Source organism: Lygodium microphyllum, chromosome 10 (assembly GCF_053477565.2).
Source record: "Lygodium microphyllum isolate KBCC chromosome 10, Lygodium_microphyllum_v1.1.10, whole genome shotgun sequence".
Taxonomy (NCBI): domain Eukaryota; kingdom Viridiplantae; phylum Streptophyta; class Polypodiopsida; order Schizaeales; family Lygodiaceae; genus Lygodium; species Lygodium microphyllum.
Genome location: NC_141144.1, coordinates 18,988,973 through 19,012,771, shown reverse-complemented (window position 1 = coordinate 19,012,771; position 23,799 = coordinate 18,988,973). Strand labels below are relative to the sequence as shown.

General features: G+C 40.9%; 1 protein-coding gene across 7 annotated transcripts in view; it reads right to left on the bottom strand.

Annotated features, from left to right (window-relative positions):
* LOC148029764 (uncharacterized) overlaps window positions 1–23,344 on the bottom strand; it is a 54,253-nt gene extending 30,909 nt beyond the window's left edge. For 6 of the 7 annotated variants that reach the window (XM_087686086.1, XM_087686082.1, XM_087686085.1 and 3 more), the window contains exons 1-3: window positions 23,153–23,344; window positions 22,261–22,808; window positions 11,108–11,216 (exon numbers count right to left, since the gene is read on the bottom strand). In XM_087686086.1, the coding sequence (XP_087542212.1) occupies window positions 11,108–11,216; window positions 22,261–22,805 (654 nt within the window). In that variant the 5' untranslated portion in view covers window positions 22,806–22,808; window positions 23,153–23,344. The remainder of the gene's footprint in view (window positions 1–11,107; window positions 11,217–22,260; window positions 22,809–23,152) is intronic. The other variant, XM_087686087.1, reaches the window with a different exon arrangement.
* Window positions 23,345–23,799: the final 455 nt, after the last annotated feature.

The window sequence follows — 23,799 nt, the reverse complement described above, 5'->3', positions numbered from 1 at the left end:
CTCATGACAGTGATAGTGGGAGTGACGTACTCTTTGTCTCTTCTCACTTTTGTGCACATGCTTTACTTGCAGATACAGATCATGCCATACATACCTGGATTCTCGATTCAGGTGCTTCCTTTCATGTCACCCCTAATCATGAGTGGTTCTCTGCGTATACAGAGGGTCAACATGCTGTTGTCCATCTTGGGGACAACTATGCATGCGAGATTGCAGGTATTGGCAATGTACAGTTACAGTTTCAGCATGGCTCTGTCTTTACATTTCAGCATGTACGGCATGTACCTCAACTCAAGAAGAGCTTGATTAGCACAGGGCAGCTATATGATGATGGTTTTCATACCACCTTTGGTGATGGAAAATGAAAGATCTGTAAGGAATCTAGAGTGATTGCCAGAGGTTGCAAGTGTGATCCTTTGTATCCACTTCATGTATCTAGTATGCGTGACCATGTTGTTGCTGTGTCCGAGTACCCAAGTGTTTCTTTGTTGCATGGCCGGTTGGGACACATTAGTCAAACAAGAATGAAAGTGCTTTCTCGTTTGGGTTACTTGCCTTGTCTTCGTTTTGCTAATTTTGAGCACTGTGATCATTGTATTTATGACAAACATGCACAAACATCTCATAAAAAGTCTCTTTCTTTGAAATCTTCTCCTTTAGAGTTAGTACATTCAAATGCCAGGATTATCTTTAGGGGGGGAAAAAATATTTTATCACCTTTGTCGATGATGCTACACGGAAGGTATGGGTTTACCCTATTCGTAGCAAGGATGAAGTGCTAGACAAGTTTAAAAAATTCTTGGCATTGGCTGAAAATGAGACAAATAAGACACTTAAGTATCTTTTGCTCTGACAATGGTGGGGAATATGTGTCCAAGGCCTTTCGGGCATTTTGTGACAGCAAAGGGATAAAGAGGGAGCTCATTGCCCCTCATAATCCACCCCAAAATGGAGTTGTAGAGCGTATGAATCGGACCATACAGGATAAGGTCCGTACTATGCTATCTCATGCTACATTACCCCATGGTTTCTGGACAGAGGCTGTTATGACAACCGTTCACTTGATTAATCGGTCACTAAAACAGGTCTTTGGAAGGGGGAGTTCCCCAAGAAGCGTGGTCGAGCAAGCCACCTTCATATGCTCACCTGAAAGTGTTTGGCTAAGAGGCTTTTGTGCACATTCGTAAAGAAAAACGTAGCAAACTTGAGCCAAAGTCTTGTAAATGTATTTTCCCAAGATATGGTGACGAGAGTGAAATGGGACATAAATTGTGGGATCCCGAGAAAAGGAAAGTAGTACGCAGGAATGATGTTATCTTCCAGGAAGATCGCATGCATAAACATCCCGAAAAGACTGAGGAGGTCCGTAGGGTTGTATTCTGGGCAGAAATACCTTTTGGACAACGAAATGTGCCCGCTGTACAGCAGCAAATACCTGCTGTAAATGAACCTGTAAATGCAGAAAATGATGCTGGAAATGATCAGCCAGCTATTGCCCATGATAATGAGCCACCATATGTGTAAGAACAGCTAGGACAGCAAGCTGTTAATGCTGATTTGCAGGCTGAAATGCCAAGACAACATGCTGAAAATGAAAATTTGCAGGAACAGCCAGCAAACAATGATCATTGGGTTAGGAGATCGCTAGACAACCTGACAGATTTGTTCCTGTTGCAAATAATGTGGCTGAATATGTCATGTTGATAGACTGTGGTGAACCGTCTTGCTTCAAGGAAGCAATGAACAAGCAGGACAACAAGAAATGCTATAAAGCCATGTTGTCAAAAATGGAATCTCTTGAGAAAAATGGCACTTGAGACTTGGTGCAGTTGCCTTAAGGGCAGAAAACACTTCCATGCAAATGGGTTTCCAAGATGAAGGTCACTTCTGGTTCATCACCAAAGTACAAAGCAAGATTGGTTGCAAAGGGGTACAAGCGGGAGCATGGAATTAACTTTGATGAGATTTTCTCTCTTGTAGTCAGGATGACTACATTGAGAACCATGTTGGGCTTGGTTGCAATTGAAGATACGGAGCTCATACAGATGGATGTAAAGACTGTATTTTTACATGTTAATCTGCATGAGGACATATATATGCAGTAGCCTGAAGGGTTTGTTGAACAAGGGAAAGAAAAAATGGTATGTAAACTCAAAAGGAGTTTATATGGACTGAAACAAGCACCAAGAGAATGGTATCATAAGTTTGATACATTCATGCAGTCCCAAGGCTTTCATAGAAGTCAAGTTGAACACTGCTTATACACCAAGAAGGCAGCAGATGGCAGCCTGATTATCTTGGTTTTGTATGTTGATGACATGCTGATTGGTGGCAAGGATACTCATGCCTTGGATTCACAGTTGATAGAAGCACATGTTGAACAAAGAGAACCAATGAGCGAGGCCATGCTTGCAACAAGAAGGTCAAGAGACAATGCCAAGGGTAGGCTTTGGACTTACAAATATCGTAGAAGACCACGAAAGAAGCCCAAGCCTTATAGATAAAGGTACCGATGGAGAGCTAGCACAACGCCATGATGGATATCCAAAGCTCTGGTTGGCCTAGTAGGGTCCATGATTCATAGGTCAAGATATTGAAATCAGCTCCTTCATCAATGAGAGCATCGAACAAAGGAGTTGTACATCTGCTTTGGGAAGCACAAGGCATCTGTTGTTGGCTTTACGGATGCAAACTATACTGGTCATGCAGATAGCAAAAAGTCCACTTCTGGGTATATGTTTACTTTCATAGGAGGAGTAATCTCTTGGATCTCCAGGTTACAAAAGTGTGTTGCATTGTCTACTACAGAGGCAGAGTATGTGACTACCACACTGAGGCATACAAGGAGGCTTTATGGCTTCCACGTCTGGTGGGAGAGCTTGGCATCATAGAGTTACCTATTCTCCATTATGATAGTGAGAGTGCTATCATGCTAGCACGGAATCCTGCCTTTCATGCAAAGACAAAGCACATACAGGTGAAGTACCACTTCATTAGAGATGTACTTGACAGCAAGAGCATTGAGCTTATCAAAGTGCATACAGATGATAATCCTGCAAACCTTCTCATGAAGGGTCTTTCAGAAGAGCGGTTTGCTCATTGCCGACAGATGATGGAAGTTGGATAGATATATGCATTACAGCTTTGTACATACTAGACTTAGCTGATTCTTTTCTCCTCTTAAGGCACATTGCCTTTAGGTGGAAGGTTGTTGGGAATAAAGGCCTCGTGCCTTTAAATGTGTTGGGGTGTGAACACACCATTAGCACTTGTATTTACACATATATATCTATCTAAAAACCTCAAGGTACACTCTTGTCATTGTATCTACAAATGTGCACACTCTCTGCTCTGCTCTCTCTCACTCTCTTTGTCTCTCCGCGCACAACGAACACCTGCTATCTCGATCTTCATGCCTAACCCATCACTACAAGAAACAAGAACTTTCAAAGGGAAGATAACTATCAAACACTTCCACACCACTTCAGTCTCTAGAACATCCTATGCCAGGAGACGAGCAGGAGTGGGCTTCACAACTTCCAACATTACTAGAGACACTTCTAACTATCACGGTATCTATGGACCCTAAGAGATTTCAAAGGTCGAGTTCGACTTGATTCTCGTAAATCAAGCCCAACAACAACATGAAGGTAACATTGATTATTCCCCTTTAGATTTGGTGCACAAAACTGTTGATTTTGTAGGAAGAATGGACCCTCCATTTAGAACCGGCCATCCTGTTGAAGAAACCAGCATGAAGTACAAACCTACACTTTCATCTCATCCTCCTAGTCCCATGTCAAGTACACGTGCTTTTACTTCTATATTAACACCATTTGTTTCTAATTCCATGCAAGATATTGATGTAATCAAGGAGGAGGAAATCTTCAAATTATTCATTCAAGCCTAAGTCTTGAAGAGGACCGATATTTCTATGTAACCTCAAGAAGACAAGCATAAAAGAAAAAATCACGTCATCCCCCTTTTTTTCAATTTTTCTTCGATTTTAATTTATCAAAGTCAAGCTTGAAATTGGTGTATCATCATTATCATTTCAAACATCATTGTCACCTTCATCTTTCCACTACAAGGGCTCTTGATGACTCGATCAAAGGCTAACGGACCGAGGCACACAACTAAAACCCAAAAATCAGACCTCCAACCCTCAATCTCAACGTAACCCCCAACAAGGGAGGCAAGGTAGTGGCAACTAACAAAATCAAGGGCAATGGCAATCTCAAACCCACACAATTACCAATCATCACAATCAACACAGTTCTCAACTCTGCAGGGCATTTCCAACTAGTCTATTGGACCATCAATGGGCTTCAATCCTCAAGCCCACCTCGTCTTTGTAGAGACATCCAAGGTTGAGAGCTTGGTCCATATTCATGAGTTGCCCCTTAACAAGACGACTGCAAAGGCCCACTATACCCAAAGGTTTGATTCACACTAACAATTGTGGGCCAATATCCATTACCACAATTAATGGCGCATTGTATTTCTTTTTTATCGTGGATGACTTTTCGAGATAAATGTGCTTGTACTTATCAAAGCATAAATCTGAAGCCTTCACATATTTATCCACATGGGTGCGTTAAGTGCAAAATTAGAGGTGTGTCCATATAGATACTAAGAGGAGTGACAATGGTGGTGAGTTCATCTCCCACAAGTTCTCCAAGTTCCTACATGAGCACGGCATTTTCCACAACCCAGCTCTACCAACTCCCCTCTTAAAATGGAGTCGTAGAGCATAAGAACTATCCATTATAAGAATCGGATGGTTATGAACATGGCACACTCTATGCCATTCACACCAGAGTTCCCTGAGTATCTATGGACTAAGGCTATTAACACTTCTATTTACATCCTCAATTAGTGTCCAACTTCGACTGTCCCTTAGATGACCCCATTTGAGGCATTCTTTGGCACTTGGGCTCTCATCCCATTTTAGAGTCTTTGGGTGTCGTGCTTATATGCACACTCCAGACGACAATATATGAAAGCTCATGCCCCGAGCTGATCTATTAATCTTTGTAGGCTACTCCTTCGAGGCAAAACATACCACTTGTTTGATCTCAATACAAACAAAGTCATTATCCAAAGAGATGACGTTTTTTATGAGAGGGATATGATGCAACCCATTGTACTAGCCTTTAAGCCAATTCCTTAGCCGACATTGCCAAAGATCGTGCCATCTAAGCTAAGTCTACTCCTCACTCTTGACCCACCAAGAGAGACTTTAGCTCCCAAGCCCCTCCCAAAGACCCCTTACCTCACTAGTATCACCAAACCATACGGCATTCAAGGATCTTTCTGTTGGCTTCTATCTCAAAGGAACCTAGAAGATCTGCCCAACTTCCTTGACTACATCATTTGTGTCTATATTTACAACAGACCATATAGCGTACTCTAATCTGAAGAGTTGGCAAGAGACTCTAAAGCATCCCTAGTGGTGAGAGCCCATGAAAAGATCTTTAAAGTGTTGGCCTAAATAGAAGCTAGACCTTGGTTGATCGTCCAAGCCATGAGAAGGCCATTGGGACAAAGAGGATCTTTTGAACTAAAATGAAAGCTAATGGAACCTCGAATAAATACAAGGCTCGCCTTGTGGTGCAAGGTAGCATGGTGTTGATTATGAAGAGACCTTTGTTATCACAAGGACGTATATTTTGTAATGCTTAGCTTTGGCATTATTATTTACTAAGTTATACACATATGAGGTGCGCATGTTAAGTGTAAGTCAATTAAGTCATAGTGACAGTCTAAGTACCATAAGTATGCAATGGGTGACATTGACAAAGGTTGTGTTAAGTTATATTGAGCAAGTACTTATGAGTGCCAAAGTCTTAGTTTGGGTGGCCTAAAGCATTAAATGGACCTTTCATATGTCCTATGGTGACATTAGGACTAGGCACTAATTCATAAATTAATGATGTTCTAAGGCCAATTAATGTTGGGAAAAACTTAAAGTTCCAAAGGGGTTAGCACATTAAATATGGATGGGCACCAACCAATTAATGGGTAGAGTTAAATGGATAGTTAATTATTTTTAAAGAAATTAAATTGAGAAATTAATTAGTTAATGCTGAAAATTAATTAATGTTTGGGCTCGCTAAGGGTAGTGGCAGCCAATCAAGAGGTGGAGAGGGGTGGAGGGCTGCTAGAGAGGAAGAGATCAGCACAACTAGGCAACAGCATTATCGAGCTATTGGATTAGCTTTGAGACAAGCAACAATAGATTGCATAGCACAAAGGCACAAGGGCAGCACATTTTCTACTCCACCCCAATGAGAGGCTGCAATAGAAGAGCAAGGCTCGCCAATGGCAATGCAGTTTTACCCCCTTTCGAAGTTGTTGGTGCCATCATAAATCACCATCAGAGTTGTTGTTCAAAAGATTCTCTCTCCAACTAATTTTCTCTCTCCTTCTCTAATATTCTCTCAAGAATTCTTAGTATATTCCAACCCCTAGTGAAGAGCAACAATGATTTTTGCTACCGAAATCCTAATTTACAAAAATAATTAGGGTTTCTCAACCACCTTGAGATCCATGCCTAATGATTGAAGACCCCGTACCGATATAACAAATGTAAATTGAGAATTTACAATTAATCTAGCAGGTGAGCCCATTTCCATTTGATCTACCCCACATGCAAGAACCCAAGGATCAATTTATGCCCAATCTCTAGTAAAACAAAGGGAGAAATTGATTATCATTGTTGCTGGTCACTCATGATAACCATTTATATTGAAGTTTGAAGGAGATCACTCCATAGAAGATAAAGAAATACCACAAGGGGTGTCAATTGTTGCGGCCCATCAAGTGTCAGGTATCCAAGATTGATTGGTAAAGTCTAAATTTCAGATTTGTGAATTTGATTGATTGCTTTAATTTATGAAAAATCAGGTCATCTACCACCCTATCCCAAAAGAAAGGCTAGTTTCACGATTCCATCGCAAATATACATCAACTCCCTTGAGTAGGTGGGCCTGAGGCACTTGTGTGCAAGCTGGAGAATTTGCATTTTTGCTGAAATTATGATAAGCTGAGTACAAAACAGCAAGCATGTCATCATATGTAGTCATTTGGGTTCAAGTCATGATGATGCCTCACAATCTAGAGGTTCACAAAGCATTGGGGGAAATGCAATGCCTAATCTTGGAACAGATATACAACATGGGCAAAGCACAATTGAGGACAGCAGCAAAATGTCTTTGCACAACTTGCAAAGGACCCTTGGTTTGTGGAATTTTTACATGCTCCAAATAAGGACAGCAAGAGCAAGAACATATCAATCACTAGACCGTTGGGACAACAAGTTCCCAAGGAATAGCCGCCACAATCTCAAGATGCACCAAATGTTGGTAATGACCAAAAGTAAATGATACTAGTGGGTATCGCAAATGCAAGGCCATCTTGGTAGTATCAATCCAATGAGTTTTGGACAGCAAGGCATGCATGCTAATGTGGGGTACTTGGGATACTGTGGAGATGGATCTATTTTCCATGGAACGGCTGGTCAAGGGCCGTTTATGGGGACGTATGGCCCGAATTCTTATGGTATGTAGCAAGCAATGCATGGAATGCAAGGCCCAATGTATCCAATATGGCAAGTGGAATATAAAATCCCACGTATAGTTAATAATGCATTTGCAAAACCTATGTGTGTGGGGCTCATAGAATGAATGTTGGTCATATGGATGCTTCATAGAGTGCTAGTCATGAGGAAAATGCAGCCAATGTACCATTTTTGGTAGCAATGTGACAGTTCCAAGGATATGTGTGGTCCAGAGGGACAAAGGTCGAGAACCTAGTGAAAGTTTCAAGGCAAAAGAAGTTAGAGGCAAAGTCTTCATATACTACTTGGTGAAATTTCAGGATTGTTTCACCTATGGAAGGATGCAAATGGATGGGGAAGGGGTGACCCCAGCAAGTCATCATTAGTGCTGCACTTGACCCTAATGAGTTTCGGTTGGCGCTCAAGCTTATAGTAGATCAAGCTCTCTCATGTTCAGCACACCATATAAGGTCCAAAGTATTACCTAATGACAGAGGCAGCAAGTTTTCTTCTCTGCCTTAGTGAGAGCCGGCAATAGAAGGGAAGGGCTCACCACTTGCACTGCAGTTTTACCCCCCCCCCCCTTTTGAAGCTATTGCTGCCGTCAGAGCTACTAATCAAAAGATTCTCTCTCTAGCTGATTTTTTTTTCTCATTCTCTAATGTTCCCTTAGCAATTCTTAGTATATTCCAGCCACTAGTAAAGAGCAACAGTAATTTTTTCTATTGAAACCCTAATTTACAGCAGCAATTAGGTTTCTCAGCCATCTTGAGATCCGTGCCCAATAATTAAAGGCCCCATACTCAAAGTAGAAGCTATGAATTGAGAACTTAATAGTAGTTTGAGAGATGAGCCCATTTCCAAAAGCCCAAGGATCAATTTGAGCTCAATCTCCAATCAAATCAAGTGGCAAATTGATTATTGTTGATACTGGTCATTTATGACAACCATTTATATTGAAGTTTCAAGGAGATCGGTCCATATCTCACAGTTCCTGTCATGAGGACATGTATTTTTGAAACCTCACTTAACAGGTGGATTAATTTTTAATCACATGATTAAGTAAATGATACACATGTGAGGTGCAACTCGGGTTAAGACCCGAAGAAATCACGAGATGTCAAAGGCAAAAGTTGCTATAAGTTATGCCGCATGGGTACTTGGTAGTATCTGGTGCCAATTGTTAGCCTAGGTCATCCATTTGGCCATAAGTGTCAGTTGGTGACATTAGAGAAGTGGCGTTTAATGGTACCTAATACCCATCTGATGGTCAAAGATGACGCAAAGACACTCGAGAATGGAAGTTACCTAGCCAATTTAATTATTGGCTAGTCAGATTTTTTTTAGGGCATCGAAATAATTATTAGATTAATTTTCAATATTTTAAGACTGAAAATTAATATTTAATTACAAAAAATGTTGAAAAAACCATTTGGGAAGGTTGCCACTTGTGAAAAATGCCCATGTAAGACTGAAAAACGTCTTTAGAGGCTAGAGAGAGGAATTTCTATAAATTCAACCTATAAGAGAGAGGAAGGAGGAGCTGCTGGTCTAATTTGCAGCCATTGGAGGACCTTCTGAGGCAGCAGGGGGCAAAAAAGGACCAATCAACAGCAGAAGACAGCATCTACAAGCTGTTGAGGCAAGGCAGCAGCAGTAAATGACTCATTTTCTTCAGTTATTTGCATCTACATGCTATTATGGTAGGGCAGCAGCTACATTTGACTGATTTTCAATCATTTTTTACGACAAAACTCTGAATTTTCTCTCTCAACAGCTTTCCCTCTCATCTCCCAACCATTTCATAGCCTTGCTTTGAAGATCTTAGCATTTGGACCCTTAGAGGCTAAGAAATTGCAAAATTCTCTGCTGTAAACCCTAATTTACAGCAGAAATTAGGGTTTAGCAACAGCCTTGGGAAGCGTGCCAAAAATTGAAAGCTCCAACACTTGGATTCAACAAGGCTGAAGGTGAATTTCAACTGAATTCAGGTGGAGGACTAGCCAACCATTGAATTTGGGGCATTTCCATCGTCTATGAAGTGGGTGAAGGCCAATTGAGTACCCAAATCAAGGGGCAAAATAGATTGAAGACTTGCTGGTCACTTTGGACAGCAAGGGGCGTTTAAATACCAAAAGGGATTGGGAGAATCCCATTGTAAGTCAACTTTTTCTTCAATAAAGCTAAAGAAATACCGATAGGCCAAATTTAGGGCCAATCGGGTGTGCATTGTCCAAGATCAGTAGGTAAATTTGTATTTTCAAATTTGCATTTATTGTTTGCTGCTGTAATTAAGTTGTAATCAAGGATTTACCACCCTACTTGAGGACGAAGGCTAGTTGCAGTTTCTCAACTTAGTAACAGAAGATTAAAAAATACTACAACTTGGAAGGGGCACCAATTGTTGGGGCCAATTGGATATCAATTGACCAAGATAGATTAGTAAAGTTTAAATTTCAGATTTTTTATTGCTTACTGTAATTTGTGTAAAATCAGATCATCTACCACCCACCCCAAAACATTATGGTATGTGCTCTTCATTACAATAATGCAGATTCATGATAGACTGTGCAACCATCTTTAACACATAAGGTCAGTTCATATCACATTTATTTGTGAAATGAGAAGGTTGCATAATCCTATTCTTATACATGTGAACTATGTATCATCGTCCATTTGCTATTGAATAAGAGTCCATTTGCTATTGAATAAGAGAGACAACCTGTGTGCATGTGTGCCACATGAACCTCCTCGTGGATGCTGCCCCTTTAGTTGCCATGAATTGGACTGAAACTATCCAACCTTGCCACTCCCACAAATAAAGGCTATATGAGCCTTCCTCATGTCGGAGCTGGTTGGACAGTCTATCATGAATTAGAACTACTGTAACAAAGAACATGTTTAACCATGGATGGGGCAAAAGTGCTTATTTTCCATCATGCTCGTCATTCTAGGATATGATATTTTATTCTTTGTGGTTTCTCAATACTTGCTATCGAGCAGATCCTGACTATTGTAAAACTTCAGACAAGAAATCACATACCCTTCCTATACTCTTACATAAAGCAAGCTTTATATTACCTATTACATCTAATTCTTACTACTAAGGGGAAGGTCTGGTAAGGTCTTGTAATGTTTAACTATGGTACTTCATTTGAGGGTTTCCACCCTGATCCAAATGCACCATCAATCAGAGGAAAACCTCCCCTCTCAATCAACTAGGAGCATGAGATTAAATGGCTTCGCAAAAGCTGCCTCACATGTTTGATTGGACAAAAGTTGTGCACCAATCATCTACTTTAGAACATAGACAAGGAGAATGCTTCGCACAAGCATTATCACCATTATTTTATGTTTCTTACATACCCATCGAGTAAATGATGCTCGTTTCATGTGGAAATGAATCAGCTGTGAAAAGTTAAACAGGAATGTCTAGTGTGAATATATAGAAAGGTCGATGTTATCCAAAAGCTTTACATCTATTGACAAAACAAAAGGTTGCACTTTATCAACTAAGAGTGATAGTATGCATCACACATTAAATACCTGTCCACGATACATCTCTTCTTGCAGATTAAGCTCTTCAAACCTATCATGAACCCAAGGCTTTTCATCTTTGGCCTCCCACAGTCTTCTTCCTCCAGCAATACGCCGACTAGCCAACACCAATAAGAAAGAAAATTAGAAATCAATACTCATTGAGCTCAACTTGATTAAGAGCCAACACAAAGTATCAATAAATACCACCCTATGGAAATGCCATGTCTTTGGATCATTTCCTCATAAAGATCTTAATCAACCTATTACCATTGTTTTGGATAACATGTTTCTACTTTAAAGACCCTCTTGTCCTTGTAGATCTCTATAATGTATCTGCCCTTCAAATGACAATGGCAATGTGTGCTAAGACTTAATTCCCTTTGGCTGATAACAACAAATTCTGGCAGAAGCCATGGTAACATACTGCTCAACCCTGTAGACACAAAGGTTAACTATATTTGACTTCACAAGATACATACATGCCACTCTAAATTAGTTGGCACATGCAGTCATTCTATGCATCCAAACTCAAATTTGATAAATTTTGAAGAATAGAGTAAGAAATAAAGAGTTTTCACACATACTGAAATTTGTTTCGACTGCCTTCTTAGTGAAAATTAGGTTAGCCTAGGCCCTAGACTTTCTTGCTCTAACTCTATGCATCTTAATTACTAGTGTAACAATCTAGTCAGTACATGTGCACCTTGAACTGGCTTACAAGACATTATCGACTCCCAACAATTGCACTTCACAGACTACAGCGTCATCAGAGTCACTAGATTGAGTTCAAACTAGACCAGTTCTATACGAGAGTGCACCATACATCACAATCAACCATGTTGACCTGTTCAATCACAAATAGACTTTCCTGATCAAGAGCATTGACCATGGGCTGCCTCTTTTTCAGCAGATTTATAATGTGCATGGTCCCAATGTTTTAACATATAGTGAACTGTGTACTGTTTTCACTTCATTTATTGCCCCATGTACTTCCTTTGATGTAGCCGACACCACCCTGTATTCCTACACAGTCAGTCACACCATTTAGAGAGCAGTCATGCCATCATAGAATAACCGCCACACCACTGTGGAGTGTCATGGATGGTGGTGGCAGCCTAATGTGCCAAGTTACAAAACCTTGAAGGAGACATCCAGCAACGTACTAGTAGGTAAATTAGTTCAGGTGCAATCCTAGCATTCAAGATTGACCTTATGCTCTTCAATTGCAAGTTGTACTTGCAATCTCAAACTTTCATTCACTTGATCAGCAGGTAAATTAGTTCAGCATGCAATCCCAGCATTCAAGCGTGACTTCATCTTCTCCAATAGTGAGTTGTAATTGCAATCTCAAACTTTCATTCATTAACATCAAGTGTGGTATGTGCTTATGTCATCTCCTAGTTGTGAATACTAAATCCCACCATTTCTCCATGAAACTGCACAACGCAAGGAGGAACACAAAGACAAAGAGAGAGCAACTCTGCAAGAAAAGTAAAAAAGAAAACTGCACTGAACATGGGAAGAATGCTGAATACAAGAAGAAGACTGATCAGTCCCTGCATGCAGCCCACAGCATCAGTGAGGGCACCAGATTAGGCTGATGATCAAGGCAGCACTTGAGATAGGGGAGAATGCCGAAGTCGAAGTGTGCATCTGCCAAGTAGAAGACAAGAAGATGAAGGTGACCAGCCAACTGAGGACTATAAATAGCTTGAATCTCTAAATGCTATCCGACCTACACCTAGGGGCCCAAAATATGGGCCGAGTGCATTTAATGCAGTCTGACTGCATTAAATAGAGTCACAATATGCGGACATGGCACTTCACAGCAGAAAAAAATCTTGACAAGGATGGACAATGTCTAGCAGGTGAAGGCAGACTTGAAAATGTAGAAACTGCCCAAGAAATGCACACAACCCGACCAACAAATGCACAGGAAGGCAATGAAATGGCTGCTCTAGAGTGAGCTACCTCCTCCGTCAAAACAAGTGACAAACATACAACAACCCGACTAAAGGAGAATGCACAGAAAGGCAACGAAATAGCTGTTCTAGAGTGAGCTACCTCCTCCATCAAAACAAGTGGCATACATGTCACAGCTCCTAAAAGAAATGGCTGCTCTAGAGTGAGCTACCTCCTCCGTCAAAACAAGTGGCATACATGTCACAACTCCTAAAATCCTAGTCTGACTCAGACTTACACTCACACGCAGGAGATGACAAAGCATAACAATCATGACTACCAACACGCCCTCTCAGATCCTAGATGTGGCGGAAGGCCAAAGAAGAAACGGATCCTAGGGTGGTGAGAGGAATGCCAATGTCAATTAAGTCCATGGATGTAGACTGCCAATGAAGAAGCTCCTAACAATCCTAGGAGGCCCCTTTTGAAACACTAGGAGCCAAGAAATCCATGGCCACATCACCGAGATCATCCCCCGCTGAAATGGACGGGGGGTACAAGGGAACCAAAAGAGAAGAGGGTTAGGGATGGGAAAACACCTATGGAATAGATGGTGTACAAGCAAGAATAGGTGTAGCAAGAGACAACTACCTCAAAGGACCCTACATAAGAGAAGGGGAATGGAGCCTGTAGGGTCGGCTCTCCTGCCAACCTATCGCTAAAACAGCTCCTAATCTAGTCATGCCATAAACAAAGAGGAGTGGAAAGCCCATGTCTAGAACATGTAGAGCTTCTGAAAGGGAGCGTGAGGTACGGTCAAGCAATAACGGCAAAGTGCCAACATCACTAATAGGCACCGAACAAACTATGAAGATATGCTAGGCTTTGCACTGAGGAAACACAACATGTACGACCCACACTGAAACACTAAGACTCAAACAAAGACACAAGTAAAACTCAAACCCCAAACGCAAAACGCAAATACAAAACTCAAAATTCAAACACATAAACAAACATGGAGAGAATAAACTGTGAAGTGAATGAATGATGTAAATGAATGTAAGAGTGTGCAGAATGCCCAAGAGCAGAGCAATGAAGTGACGGAGAGTAACATCCAACGGAGAGAAATCCCAAGTGCTGTGACCATCAATCAAAGTGACGGAGTGAGAGAAACACCAAATGCTAATCACCAAAGTGTGAGGAGACTGAGGCAACTGCAGAGGATGATGCCTAACGATGTGGGCGAAGCAGCAAAACACCATATTAGAATGCTGCAGTAAAACACAGCAATTAAACACAACAGCAAAACGCAACAATAGGATGTCATAGTAAAACGCAACAATAAAATGTAACAATAGGATGCCACAGTAGAGGAGCTAACAAGGTGATGGCAGCAATTGCAAAGGCTAGACCACCATGTGGTGGAAGACTAATGGCTAAGATCTACACGCAAGCGTGAGAAACCTGTACAAAAGAGAGAAGGCTGAATGGTGGGCAACCTGTCTATTTATAGATGTTGAAGGATGCCCCAAAAATTAGGGTTTTGGGGGACCACTAAAGCTCTCTCAAATTGCGCACCAAACTTGTGTTTTTCATTAATTAAGCATGTCTTGGGGCTGTTTAAAAATGCTAATCAGCTCTAAAGTGTGTTTTAGCTCAAGGCCCCTTCTCAGGCCCAAAATTGAGCCTGAAAGGTAATGTCCGCAATGTTTACCCCAAGGTATCCCACACCAAGGCAGCCAGGGCATTGGACAAAGGGTGCATGTGGACAGCCTAGTGGCTTACCAAGACTACAAAGGCGATGGTTATCTTACCAACAGAGTCCAAGTAGTCACCCCAAAGAGGACAGAGCATCAAACAAAGGGTGCTCATAGCCTCATTAGCTACCCAATGGCCTACCAAACCCTACAAGGGCAGATGGAACCACATTGAACTTCCTTCTTCTTTTTTTTGTGGTGGTAGTGAAAAGTCAATTTTAGGAGTGGCAGTTGATTAAGTAACATTGACCCAAAACACAAGAGTAGGGATGGTACCCAACACATCACAAAACAATATAAGCTTACCCAACCACTCAAGAATGTTGATGCTAAGGGAAATGGTGATGAAGTATCATGGAAAGAAAGATGGTGGTATAATCCATCGATGGAAATAGCTTAGGATCCATTGAGTGGTGCTTTACACAATGGGATGCATAGTATGCAAGAATGCTCATGCAACAGGTGCCACTTGAACAATGTCCCTCATGGAAAATTTGTTCACTTGCCCAAGCGCCCTAGTACAAAGATGGTGAAATCATGCAATATATAGGGGATGGTACAACAGAGGGGAAAGGCCGATGTCGAAGGCAAGTACTAAAACCTATAGAATACCAAGAAGGATAGGAACTCCCTCTCAACCTACATGTCAATGCCGAAGAATAAAGAGGAGTCCGAAGATGTCAGTCTTCATGTGGTACTAAGAACGATGTGGATGAGGATGATGAACTGTCTGCGTGCCACATATCTCGTAGCCGCTAGGGTAGATGGAGCAGATGATGCAACAACGACGTAATCCCACTGGACTGGCCAGTCAAAGAGAAGGCAATAGCAACAGTCTAGATTAGTTTTCTAGGAGAAAGACCTTGGGCCTTGGTATGACACTCCTCGTCCACATGGCCTGACCTCTGACAATGTATGCAAAACCTATTTTCTTAGGAATTTGTCGCCCAAGGGATTGAATTTCTTTGGTTCCATCAGACGAAGTGATGTCAACTTTGTTTTGGCTTGCCTTCGCATCTTGCAAGTTCTTGTCACTGTTGGTTTTCCCTCCCGAAGAAGAGGCAACCAACCCTCGCCCCACTGAATAGATATGGATGAAGGACTTCTTGTGGACTTGATCGTGCAACCTCATGTGATGCAAGAACTAGCACTCAAACTCATAGAAGGTTGGCAATCTAGGTAGTGAGATAATATGTTGGATAAAATGGAAGTATTTATCGGGCAACTTGCTCAAGAAAAATGTGATCTGAACATCATTTGACTTCGAGAAGCCAGTAGCGGCAAACTTGGCAAGTAACCACCGATATTCAACCAACTTGACTTTCAAATCATCCCCTTCCTTAATGAAAACTTCTAAAGCTCAAATTCAAGATTAATACATCGAGTGCAATCTCGAGCTACATAGCGGTCAATGAGATGACTCCAACACTCGAATGCGAGGGGAAAATGTTGTAACTAAGAGTGGAATTCAGGAAGCAATCCTTACATCAACTCAACATTGGTTGTGGCACCATGGGCTCTCCATTGATGAATGTGATTAGGGTGAGCTAATCAAGGGTCTTGCATAGGCTTGGTACAAACGACAAGGTCCCAAAGTCCCTAAGATTCAAGCACTTGTTGCATGAAGTTTAACCAAGTAGTGAAATTTGACCCGTTAAAACAAGTCTTATCCATAAAGGCATTTTTAGCCATTGCACCAAGAGTGGTAGTGCTAGGAGATGAAGAAGGTGTGTAATGGAAGTAGGGTGAATGGGGGGGATAGGATAGGGGAGTAGAGTACACTTGGGAAGAAATCCCAAAGTGCCCACCATGCATACGAGAAGTATGCACAGTGGTTCCAAAGATGGGCATCAACGGACGAGGTATGGACATGGTAACTGCCTCTGGAGAGAGAGCAACTCTGCAAGAAAAGACGAAAAGTGATTTGCACTAAACATGGAAAGAATGTTGAATACAAAAAGAGGATTGATCAGTCCTTGCACACAGCCCACAACATCAATGAGGATGCCAGATTAGGCTAATGATCAAGGTAGCACTAGAGACAGACGAAAATGTTGAAGTCAAAGTGTGCATCTGCCAAGTGCAAGACAAGAAGATGAAGATGACAAGCCAACTGGGGGCTATAAATAGCCTAAATCCCTAAATGCTCGCCAACCTATACTTGGGGACCCAAAATATGGGCCAACTACATTTAATGCAGTCCAACTACATTACAAGGATAGACAATGTCCGACAAGTGAAGGCAACCTAGAAAATACAAAAATTGCTTAGAAAAAACACACAGAAACCCAACTAAAGGAGGAAATGCACAAAAAGGCAATGAAATGGCTACTCTAGAGTGAGCTATCCCTCCATCGAAACAAGGGACTAACATGTCAGAGCTCCTAAAGTCCTTGTTTGACTCAAACTAAGGCTCACAAGCAAGAGATGACAAAGCATGGCAATCATGATTGCTAACATTCTTGACATGGTATCAAAGCATATTGTTCCATCTTTCAGGACTAGCAGCCAAAAATAGCAATCGGCCATAAAACAGGGGCCAATCAACTAGCACCCAAAAATCAATTACAAACCACAACTAGTAAATAATGTGCCCAACCCACAAAACATGCACAGACTCACACATGAACTAACTAATAGGCTAACAATAGCCACCCAAGAGTAGCCAAATTTGGTTGCAAGTCACACACACCTACGTTTTCATGTTGCCAAGCTAGACAGCCAATGATTTTTCAGAAGGAGCAGACTTGATCACTTAAATTTTCTGAGTAAGTTTGCTAGTATTGGAGTTATATAATTTTCTACCTAGGAGCACCATAGGTCTATTTTTTATCCTAATGAGGCACCTCGACAACCTAGACATCTAATGTTTTCCCTCTACAACCTATCCACAATCACACAATACCATTACTTGCATGATGGCTATGGTTATTTTTTCTCTTGTTGTACCTAACCTGACTCCTAGGTTGTCTATCTTGGAATCATCATTTCCCCAATACAACTAAAAGCCACTCCTACCCTTCATCACAAAGCCAAATGATCAACCTTATCTCTCCCAGCATCTCATAACTTTCCCCATATACCTAGAAGCCACTCCTACCCTTCATCACAAAGCGGGATAATCAGCCTTGTCTCTCCCAGCATTTATTCTCAAACTTTGACTTTGGAAATTGATACATGGGAGGCTAGATGTCATAAACTAGTTCGTGATTTCCAACTAGAGCAACCATACAAGTTGATCAGCCCATGTACAATTGATTGGGGACTCTGGAGTCCAACCTAGTATCTTGCAACACATTCAAAGGGTGGCCACCTTTTGTAGTGCTAGCATAGGTAGCATGCGTTGGATACTTGCTTCAACTATCGACTCGATTAGAAAGTATAAGAGGACAATGAGATAGCTAGTTAGTTGCACAACTATTTTACAACCAGATTTACTAAACCTAGTAAATCTTTGTGGGACACACCCATCCTTCTCACTAAAATGGAGAATGGCACTATGTCACAAGGACATGAATTTTAAACTTAATACTCTTTGGATGTTTAAGGTGTAATATACTTAAGTTGTGCGTATGTGAGTTGCACATGTGAGATTAAGTTAAATGTGTCACAGTGACAAACAACCCTAGGTTTGGCAATGTGGGGACATTGGCAGTCGTTGTTGTGGACAAGTACTAGTAGGGTACCTAGGACAAATCTTGGTCATGGACATTGAATTTCTCCTTGCAAATGACTTTCGGTATCATGGGGGTTAGAGTTTAAATGATTTATTGTCCTAGACTAAGTTTTGTTGAAAGTTTCAACACTTTCAAGTTCGAAGAGGTTAGGATTTAAAATTGAAGCTAGGCACTATTTGAATATTATTAAAAATGAGAGTAGGGCCAAACGGCTAGGCACCTCGTTTTTACATGTGGGGGCCCCAATGAAAATGGAAATTTACCAAATGTCAACATATCTCAAAATACTCAACACTATTTTGCTGAATTCAAATCTAATCCTACTGTACTCAAGGTTTATCAACTATCTCGAGAAGTGTGCCATTGAATCTCAATCATTGTCAATTTTGCTCAGCTGTTTGAAGGTGGACATGAATGTTTATACTATCAAATCCCTAATTTACCACAGAAATTACAGTTACTCGGCCACCTCAAAGAGTGTACCAATTAAACAAAAGCCCAAAGATCAAAGCCGCTACTTGAAATGAAGTATTTACAGCAGATCTAGTGAAGATTGAACCTACACATGGGACTTGACCCACATGCAAGAGCACTAGATTCAATTTGTGCCGAAATTGTGTAAGAATCAAGGGGCAAAATGGATCTTGATGCAGCTAGTCATCAGTGAAAGCCAAGTTTATTGGAATTTGTGGAGAGATCAATCTATATCTCATTGTACTATGAATTCAAGCAATAGAAGTTAAAGAAATGCTACAAGATCCCAATTTTGGAGCCAATTGGATGTCAATTGTCCAAGATTAATGTGGTAATATATTTATTTTAAATTTTTCAATTATTTGCTTGCTGTAATTTGTGTTAAATCAGGTTATCTACCACTTTTTAGAGAAGGAAAGCTGGTTTCAATTAGCATGTTTTAGCATTAAATTACAAAGGTCTCAATAAGGTGGCCATCAACAATGAGTATCCATCACCTCGAATGGAAGACCTTATTCATCAACTCTATTGCATGAGGTATTTCACCAAGATAACCCTTAGGTCTAGGTACCATCAGATAGGGATAGATCCTAGGGATGTCCCAAAATTATGTTTCTTTATGTGGCAACGGTACTATCAATTGCTGGTCCTACCTTTTGGGTTGACAAATGCTTCCACAACTATCCAGTAGATAATTAAAAAAATCAATTTTGTCCATATCTTAGAAAGTGGATAGTTGTTTCCTCAATGACATGCTCATTTATCGTAAGTCATTGGAGGAACATACAAATCATTTTGTATGTTTTACGTCTCTTAAGGCAAAAGTGTTTATTTGTGGAACCGTCTGAGTGCAAGTTTTTTCGCACAAGCTTTTTTACCTCGGAGACATAATCTTAGTTGATAGCATTAGTATTGACCCAAAAAGATACGAGCAAATTAACCTATTCTAGGGATCACCATTAGGAAAGTGAAATCTTTCCTAGGTTTCACTAGTTTGCCATGAAAGCTCATCAAGGACTATCGTAAGATCCTTGACTTGTTTGTTCAAGGGTGTTTGAAGAAAGAAAAAGCACATAAATTCATCTGTTATTTGGACTAGAGAGCTCATTAAATGTTTCCAATGAAACGACTAAATACCTATTGCATCAATGTTGTAAATTATAAACCTTATGAAGTGCATACAAATGCTAGCGATTAAGCTACAGGTGCCACTCCATGTCAAGACAGTTGACCTACTCTATTTGACAACGTAAGCTCACCGATGCCCAAACATGTAACACCACTCCAGAGAAAGAATTGTTGGCTATCATCTATATGCTTAAGATTTCACATCATTAATTGTACAATATCTAGTACTTGGATTAACCACAATTCGCTGAAATTCCTTTACAGATCAGCCCAATCTCCGTGGCTGAAAGGTGAGATAAGCAAAGCTTATGCAACAATTTGCCTTTGAGATTCATTTGTGTAAGGGCGCAACCAACAAGGTTACTGTTGACCTTATTTGAATTCCAAAAGTCAAGGCCTAGCATTTTTCTAAGATTTTGATTGATGTCTCTCTCTCTAAGAGCGTTGCCAAGCTAATTCTCACTTTATTAGGATCTAACAATTAGTCTAAGATGAGCCTAGTAGCTTGGGCATCTTTAGTAGCCTAGATGTCCGAAAACTAGCTACTAAGAGAGAGATGGTGAAAATGCATTGCATGGACTATTAAAAATGAATTACTATTTAAAAAAGGCAAAGTATGTGTGCCTAACAATAAGAATATCCAATAAAAAAATGTATACATGTCATGATGCACTGGGCATAGAACACCCTGACACACACGAAGCTTTGGCCTTTGTTAGCTAGTACTTTTATTGGCCACATATAAAGACTTAGGTCAACTCTTGTGTGTGAGTGCCCACAGTATCAACTTAAATAAAGTTGCACCGCACAAACATGCAAAGAGTTACATCCTTTCAAATCATTGATAAGAAGCTAAGATTTGAAGATTGTTCTATATACTAGTGTTTAGTTGGAACCAAAGTGCTTGAGTCATGACTAAGGGCACGTCAATGGATGCACACATTAGTCACATCAAAGATTTGAAGGAACTACTTGTTTACCTTAAGCTTATTCCTAGTGCATCACTTGTGTCTAGATTATTGGGTGGACTACAAAAGTCATTTAAGCACTTCACTACTAGCATGAATCAACAAACGTATGCTATAGCTTTACATAGCCGAACATCTATTGGGTACTTCTAAAACATAGACTAGTCTGACATCTATTGGGTACTTTTGAAACATATACTCCCCTATTAACCAGATGTTTGTGGCAATTGATAATTTGCTTCTTTCATAGTGGATGAAGCAAACTCGTTACAACAAAAAAAAACTTGTGGTTAGTGTGGATGATTGAAGAGGGGTAATTTACCCAATATAATTTCTTTTGAAGCTTTTATTGTAGATGAGTGCATGGTGGTGGTGTAATCTAACTCGAAAAAGGTAGATATTTTAGCCATTGTCCTATATTCCATAACGTACACCATGAGGTTGCGAAAGGAAGTGATGAAAGGTTCGAAGAGATAACCTAACAATGTTGAATGAAGAACCAACCAGGTAATTGCAACCACTATACCTGTCATCAACCAGGTGCTGCTATTCGTGTACCTAGCTACTAGCTAATTGCAATCACTATACATGTAATCAACCAAGTGCTGCTATTCATGTACCGTATATAGAGAACACAAAGTGTGTCATGATTTTAGATTGGAGCTTGGGAGGAAGAAAGATTTTATGAAAAAGTAGCCACAGTCCAATAGGTGGTCCCTATTTCTGGCTGATTATGGTATTCTTTCTCAAACCAGACTCCAAGACCAGAGCAGATCAGTCATGGAGATCCAATCTGTGGAGTGTCAAGTCTTTTCTGAGTCCTGCATGGAGCCCAAACTTTGGCAAGAGCCTGACTAACCCACTTTTACTGCTGCTAGCTGCCAGCTCCATACCTTTGTTATGTTTTTCCCAATAACTGCTTACTTCTAGTATTGCCTTCAAGTAAATTATGCAAATATGGTAATAGTTAGTTTTTGCTGTAGCTGAGCCGTGGTCAAAGAGCACATTTAATTAAGGGCCTTGTCCACTTCTAAGAATTCTTGTAGATTCCAACGAGAGGTTCAAGTCTGGCACCAACATTGCCTTTTCCTCACTGCACATGTGTTACAAAGAAAAGAAAAGTGCTAACTGTACGCAGAAAATGAAATAAGACATGTTTGAAATATTTAGGATACACAGCTATGGCTGTTGCAACTTACATTGTGCTAGAGCATTGCACATGGTAGGAAAACAGGCACAGTAGAAAAACGCACCTTGGACGAGCTTCATTATTATAGCGAAACCGGTCATCATGCATGTAGAAGGCACCAGCTGTGGGGACAACAAACGGCTCTGCATCCTTCTTTTCATCAGAAGCGCCATCGTTGTTGCCTGTATTAGAATTTGTTTTTCCCTGAGTACCATCCAGATCTCCTGTATCATGAAACGAAGCACCCTGATCATCCTCGTATTCATGAATCTCTCTCCTTCTATTGTCAGCATGCTCAGACTCCTCACCATCATCGTCATCGACTTCTTGTTCTTCTTCTTCTTCTTCTTCACCACTATCATCATCGTCTTCCTCCTCGGCAGGAGGTGCTCCTTCTTCTTCAGCATCCTCATCAGAGAAAGAAGGCCTTCGCTCTGAAGCATTCATAAGGTCGTGGTCATCTTCCCCTTCATCACTAGCTTCCTGTCTGCGTAGAGCCAAGGCAGTTGTTCCTTCACTATCACTTTCAAAATCTCCTTCTTCATCAGCAATGGGCCCCGTAGGAGCATCAGATAATCCAATTCTGTGGCCCTGCTCCTCCGAATCCATTTCCTGCTCGGAAACCTTCGTGAGTCAGCTCTCTCTCTCTCTCTCTCTCTCTCTCTCTCTCTCTCTCTCTCTCTCTCTCTCTCTCTCTCTCTCTCTCTCTCTCTCTCTCTCTGCCGCGTGCGTGCGTGCGTGTATGTGTGCACACATGTCTGTGCTAGGGCGAAAATTACTGTCGGATTAAAGTTGCGACCAATCCCTGCTTGGACCTGGAAATTTTGCTAAAATTGACACAGATCCCATCTGGAAAACTTCAAAGGCTTCCGTGCTGGCAATCCTTTGGACAGCAACTCTCGAAGAAAACAGAAAAAGGCAGGAAAAATGGAAGAGCCCGGCTATGGAACCCTTACCTCCTCTGCAGATCGATCTGTAACGGATCCAAAACACGCTTATTTGCTCTTCCTCTACTTCTGCTTCATGCCGTGTATTCCTCCCGTGTGGCTGTGGTGGCCATTGTCGCAGGAACGTTTTTTTGTTGTTGTTAGGAACATACCACTGTTATTATCGCTATTATTAATACGTATTACGCTGTTGTCATAGGCTGCTTTTTGCCAGCCCCCAAAGTGTACGAATGCACTAGGGTACAGGGGCCAATATAGTGACACCAAACTTCGGCCCCTGTCGAAAATCTCCATGTTTAATCTTTTCACTCTATTGTCACAACCTTTGTTAAATCTTGGGGGGGTCCTCCTTGGTGTTATTGGGGGTTGTCATGCTAACCCCCCCGCCCCCCCCCCCCACGCTGCGGCAAAGGCGCTAATGAATGGATGTCCCCTAAAAATAAAACTCATCCCATCCCAATTTAGTGACAATTTTGCAAAATTAATGCTACTTTTTTAGTCATTTAAAGTCATAATACAATAATTTCATACTACATACAAGCTTAATTTCAATCAAAAATTTGAGTCGCGTAATTTTTTTATATTATGGATTATGTAAAACCTTAAAATCATGCATCCTTGAGTGTCTGTCTATTGGCCCCTCACTGTCACTCTTT